At 42.9% G+C, this 6652-nt stretch overlaps 1 protein-coding gene across 1 annotated transcript; it reads right to left on the bottom strand.

Annotated features, from left to right (window-relative positions):
* Positions 1–4490: 4490 nt before the first annotated feature.
* Positions 4491–5356, bottom strand: LOC135535891 (oxygen-regulated protein 1-like; the record flags this gene model as incomplete). Its single annotated transcript, XM_064962302.1, has 2 exons — positions 5111–5356; positions 4491–4913 (listed from the first exon to the last, which is right to left on the bottom strand). Coding segments are annotated over exons 1-2 (669 nt in total), but the record flags the coding sequence as incomplete, so codon positions are not given.
* Positions 5357–6652: the final 1296 nt, after the last annotated feature.

The raw sequence follows: 6652 nt of genomic DNA, 5'->3' as shown, positions 1-6652 counted from the left end.
CTGTTCCTCTGGCGATGTAGAGGTGAATCCAGGCCCTGCAGTGCCTAGCTCCACTCCTATTCCCCAGGCGCTCTCTTTTTGATGACTTCTGTAACCGTAATAGCCTTGGTTTCATGCATGTTAACATTAGAAGCCTATATATATATATATATATATATATCGGGTCTCTCCTGTCCATATCATTATATCTAAAACACAAAACTGATCCTAAATCCCACTCCTACCCTGAGATACTTGATACATATGACCCCTGATCTCCCTCTCATCTCAAAGAACATCCAGAAGGAAACCATTAACCACTTTGATCTGCTGCTCCCATCAACTCTGGATTAATCAAAGATAATTAAGAGGAATGAATCCCTGACTCTGGGCCAGAACAGGTACGTCATCCTGATGGCAGATGGACGGCAGACAGATTATTCTGTTAATTCCCAGTAGGGGGCAGAAGGCTTGATAGTACGTAATCAGGGTGCCCTGGGGTGACTCTGATCAGTCCTAGAGATAGGGTGCATACATAGAGATAGATAGAGGACTCATCTTTGTATCTATGCCATTATAGCATCTGTGATAGCCTCAATGGCTATGCCCAAGCTATCTCCATTTTAAAGTAGTACATTTTCTTCATCACGATTGGATGATCCCTCCTGATGAAACGGTCACCAGGAGGGATCAGCAAATGAAATTGGAATCCCCCAATGAGAGGGGGTAGCAGGGTAGCCTACTGGTTAGAGCGTTGGACTAGCAACCGGAAGGTTGCTATTTCAAACAACCAAGCTGACAAGGTACAAATCTGTCATTCTGCCCTTGAACAGGCAGTTAACCCACTGTTCCCGTCATTGAAAATAAGAATTTGTTCTTAACTGACTTGCCTGGTTAAATAAAGGTAAAATTAAAATAAAAAATAAATAAAAATGCTAGGACAGCCTTTTGGCCACTGGAGGCCTCTATCAATCTCTATGGGTGAGTCCAAAATTGCAGCCGTTTCTCTGTGGAGTGTACTACATTTGGCCGGAACCTCATAAGGTTCATTAATCAGACTGGCCGGAACCACATAAGGTTCATTAATCAGACTGGCCGGAACCACATAAGGTTCATTAATCAGACTGGCGAACCACAAGGTTCATTAATCAGACTGGCCGAACCACATAAGGTTCATTAATCAGACTGGCGAACCTCATAAGGTTCATTAATCAGACTGGCCGGAACCACATAAGGTTCATTAATCAGACTGGCCGAACCACATAAGGTTCATTAATCAGACTGGCCGAACCACATAAGGTTCATTAATCAGACTGGCCGGAACCACATAAGGTTCATTAATCAGACTGGCCGGAACCACATAAGGTTCATTAATCAGACTGGCGGAAACACATAAGGTTCATTAATCAGACTGGCCGGAACCACATAAGGTTCATTAATCAGACTGGCCGGAACCACATAAGGTTCATTAATCAGACTGGCCGGAACCACATAAGGTTCATTAATCAGACTGGCCGGAACCACATAAGGTTCATTAATCAGACTGGCCGGAACCACATAAGGTTCATTAATCAGACTGGCAGGAAGCACACAAGGTTCATTAATCAGACTGGCCGGAAACACATAAGGTTCATTAATCAGACTGGCCGAACCTCATAAGGTTCATTAATCAGACTGGCCGAACCACATAAGGTTCATTAATCAGACTGGCCGGAACCACATAAGGTTCATTAATCAGACTGGCCGGAACCACATAAGGTTCATTAATCAGACTGGCCGGATCCACATAAGGTTCATTAATCAGACTGGCCAAAAGCAATCCACTGTTGTAGTCCTATAGAAACCCTAACATTGCAGAAGGGGATGGAGGGGTCCGTTGATGGCTTCCATGTTCTTTAGTCAGTAATGGACATGTTGATCTTTAGTCAGTAACTAACATGTTGTTATTTAGTCAGTAACTAACACGTTGTTCTTTAGTCAGTAACTAACATGTTGTTCTTTAGTCAGTAGCTAACATGATGTTCTTTAATTCTTTAGTCAGTAACTAACATGTTGTTCTTTAGTCAGTAACTAACATGTTGTTCTTTAGTCAGTAACTAACATGTTGTTCTTTAGTCAGTAACTAACACGTTGTTATTTAGTCAGTAACTAACACGTTGTTCTTTAGTCAGTAACTAACATGTTGTTCTTTAGTCAGTAGCTAACATGATGTTCTTTAATTCTTTAGTCAGTAACTAACATGTTGTTCTTTAGTCAGTAACTAACATGTTGTTCTTTAGTCAGTAACCAACATGTTGTTCTTTAGTCAGAAACTAAAATGTTGTTCTTTAGTCAGTAACCAACATGTTGTTCTTTAGTCAAAAACTAACATGTTGTTATTTAGTCAGTAACTAACATGTTGTTCTTTAGTCAGTAACTAACATGTTGTTCTTTAGTCAGTAACTAGCATGTTGTTCTTTAGTCAGTAACTAACATGTTGTTCTTTTAGTCAGTAACTAACATGTTGTTCTTTAGTCAGTAACTAGCATGTTGTTCTTTAGTCAGTAACTAACATGTTGTTCTTTAGTCAGTAACTAACATGTTGTTCTTTAGTCAGTAACTAACATGTTGTTCTTTAGTCAGTAACCAACATGTTGTTCTTTAGTCAGTAACCAACATGTTGTTCTTTAGTCAGTAACTAACATGTTGTTCTTTAGTCAGTAACTAACATGTTGTTCTTTAGTCAGTAACTAACATGTTGTTCTTTAGTCAGTAACCAACATGTTGTTCTTTAGTCAGTAACCAACATGTTGTTCTTTAGTCAGAAACTAAAATGTTGTTCTTTAGTCAGTAACCAACATGTTGTTCTTTAGTCAAAAACTAACATGTTGTTATTTAGTCAGTAACTAACATGTTGTTCTTTAGTCAGTAACTAACATGTTGTTCTTTAGTCAGTAACTAGCATGTTGTTCTTTAGTCAGTAACTAACATGTTGTTCTTTAGTCAGTAACTAACATGTTGTTCTTTAGTCAGTAACTAGCATGTTGTTCTTTAGTCAGTAACTAACATGTTGTTCTTTAGTCAGTAACTAACATGTTGTTCTTTAGTCAGTAACTAACATGTTGTTCTTTAGTTAGTAACTAACATGTTGTTCTTTAGTCAGTAACCAACATGTTGTTCTTTAGTCAGTAACCAACATGTTGTTCTTTAGTCAGTAACTAACATGTTGTTCTTTAGTCAGTAACCAACATGTTGTTCTTTAGTCAGTAACCAACATGTTGTTCTTTAGTCAGTAACTAACATGTTGTTCTTTAGTCAGTAACTAACACGTTGTTATTTAGTCAGTAACTAACACGTTGTTCTTTAGTCAGTAACTAACATGTTGTTCTTTAGTCAGTAGCTAACATGATGTTCTTTAATTCTTTAGTCAGTAACTAACATGTTGTTCTTTAGTCAGTAACTAACATGTTGTTCTTTAGTCAGTAACCAACATGTTGTTCTTTAGTCAGAAACTAAAATGTTGTTCTTTAGTCAGTAACCAACATGTTGTTCTTTAGTCAGTAACTAACATGTTGTTCTTTAGTCAGTAACTAACATGTTGTTCTTTAGTCAGTAACTAACATGTTGTTCTTTAGTCAGTAACCAACATGTTGTTCTTTAGTCAGTAACCAACATGTTGTTCTTTAGTCAGTAACTAACATGTTGTTCTTTAGTCAGTAACTAACATGTTGTTCTTTAGTCAGTAACTATGTAAATAACATTGAAACAGATACCCATATTCGCAAAGAGTCACAGAATATGATTTACAGATCCAGGATCAGGTCCTCCCTTTCCATGACGACCTACCCTGCTGCCATCTGGTGAGTACAGTACAGGGAACTACATGATGACCTACCCTGCTGCCATCTGGTGAGTACAGTACAGGGAACTACATGATGACCTACCCTGCTGCCATCTGGTGTGTACAGTACAGGGAACTACATGATGACCTACCCTGCTGCCATCTGGTGAGTACAGTACAGGGAACTACATGATGACCTACCCTGCTGCCATCTGGTGAGTACAGTACAGGGAACTACATGATGACCTACCCTGCTGCCATCTGGTGTGTACAGTACAGGGAACTACATGATGACCTACCCTGCTGCCATCTGGTGTGTACAGTACAGGGAACTACATGATGACTTACCCTGCTGCCATCTGGTGAGTACAGTACAGGGAACTACATGATGACCTACCCTGCTGCCATCTGGTGAGTACAGTACAGGGAACTACATGATGACCTACCCTGCTGCCATCTGGTGAGTACAGTACAGTGAACTACATGATGACCTACCCTGCTGCCATCTGGTGAGTACAGTACAGGGAACTACATGATGACCTACCCTGCTGCCATCTGGTGAGTACAGTACAGGGAACTACATGATGACCTACCCTGCTGCCATCTGGTGTGTACAGTACAGGGAACTACATGATGACCTACCCTGCTGCCGTCTGGTGAGTACAGTACAGGGAACTACATGATGACCTACCCTGCTGCCATCTGGTGTGTACAGCTTCAGTACAGGGAACTGCATGATGACTGACAGGTAGTCCAGTAGAGCATCATAGGTTGGAGCCGTTCTTCTCTGCAGAACTACAGTCCTCCTCACACTGGGGTCTCTATTCTTAAATACTATCAGCCTTTTAGGGGTCCTGATCCTGCTGTCTGCCGGCCGGTTGATTTCCCCGGGGACACCACGACTCCCTCGCTGCGCCCTCCGACCCCCGCTGACGGGCCGGGTGGTGGTGTTCCAGGGTGGCTGGCGGCGGTTAGCCACGTCCAGGTTGAGGGGCTTCACCTTCCGCTGGTCCGAGCAGACATAGGAGCCCCCATTCTGCAGCTCTTCCAGACCCCGGACAGGGTGGGAGCCACGGGGGGTGGTGATGGTGCGGACCCCGAACGGCAGGGGGACCTTGGACATGGAGACATGGGAATGTGTTATATGTGTTGACTACATGGGGGGACTGTATGTACAAGACACAGGAAGGGGAGGGGTTGGAGTTCCAAATCATGTCAGATGCAATGTCATTTTCTGTAAACAACAGATGATACATTATATCTAATATAAATCAAAACAATCAATCAATCTATAATCAATAATCTAATCACCTTCTTAGACAGGGCATCCAGGAGGGCATCGAAGGTCTTGAAGGTCCTGGCATTGATGACCATCCGGTGGCCTCCGAACTGGGGGTCTCCACTCTTATAGAAGCAGACACGTCTGGAGGCCTGGGGGTCTGAGTGGGGCTGAGGGGGGCGGGAGGCTACACTGCCTGAGGGTACCACCTCCCCACCCTGACCGCCACCCTGCTGAAGGACCTGGGCCTCTTGCTCATGCAGAGGAGTGGAACTCATAATGGAGCACGGCAGCTGATGAAAAGAGACAGGGAGAGAGACATAGGGAGAGAGAGACAGGGGAGAGAGATATAGGGAGAGATATAGGGAGAGATCGACAGGGGGAGAGAGAGACAGAAGAGAGAGATATAGGGAGAGATCGACAGGGGCGAGAGATATAGGGAGAGAGAGACAGGGGAGAGAGAGACAGGGAGAGAGACACAAGGGAGAGAGAGACGGGAGAGAGAGAGGAGAGAGAGACAGGGAGAGAGACACAAGGGAGAGAGAGACAGGGGAGAGAGAGAGATGGAAAGAGATATAGGGAGAGAGACACAAGGGAGAGAGAGACAGGGGGAGAGAGAGAGAGAGGAGAGAGATATAGAGTAAGAGACAGAAAGAGTGAGCGAGAAAGAGAGAGAAGGACGGGGAGAGAGATATAAGGCAAGAGAGACAGGGAGAGAGATATAAGGAGAGAGAGACATCAGAGAGAGAGGGGAGATAGAAAGAGAGTAAGAGAGAGAAGGAGAGTGAAACAGGCGAGAGAAATAAAGAAAGAAAGAAAGAAAGAAAGAAAGAAAGAAAGAAAGAAAGAAAGAAAGAAAGAAAGAAAGAAAGAAAGAAAGAAAGAAAGAGAGCAAAAGAGAGATAGAGAGAGAAAGAGAGACGGGAAAGAGAGAGAGAGACAGAGAAAAGAGAGAGAGAAATAGAGAGAGAGAAATAGAGAGAGAGAGGGAGAGACTATGAACTATGATGTGAGTGTGTGTGTGCATGTGAACATATGATTGTGGAGGGAAAATGAAGAGTAAAGAATTCCTGTAATTCAAAGAATCAATCCAGTTGCCAATTGTACACTAGAATAAGTGTGGTGTGACTGACTGGAGTGAAAGTACATATAAACTGTTGTTTCAAAACATCAACAGTCTGCCAGGCTGGAGAGAGAGCATTATGCTGCAACAAAAAAACACAACAACCAGACTCTTCTAATCAGTAGCCAATGCTGCTAATAAACCAGAACAAACCATGGTCTTCCCATAAGTAGCCTGTGCTGCTAATCAACCAGAACAACCAGCCTCTTCTCATCGGTACCCTGTGATGCTAATCAACCAGAACAACCAGCCTCTTCTCATCGGTACCCTGTGATGCTAATCAACCAGAACAACCAGCCTCTTCTCATCGGTACCCTGTGATGCTAATCAACCAGAACAACCAGCCTCTTCTCATCGGTACCCTGTGATGCTAATCAACCAGAACAACCAGCCTCTTCTCATCGGTACCCTGTGATGCTAATCAACCAGAACAACCAGCCTCTTCTCATCG

The sequence above is a fragment of the Oncorhynchus masou genome, unplaced genomic scaffold, assembly GCF_036934945.1.
Source record: "Oncorhynchus masou masou isolate Uvic2021 unplaced genomic scaffold, UVic_Omas_1.1 unplaced_scaffold_5282, whole genome shotgun sequence".
NCBI lineage: Eukaryota > Metazoa > Chordata > Actinopteri > Salmoniformes > Salmonidae > Oncorhynchus > Oncorhynchus masou.
This window is presented reverse-complemented; position numbering and strand designations above follow the sequence as displayed.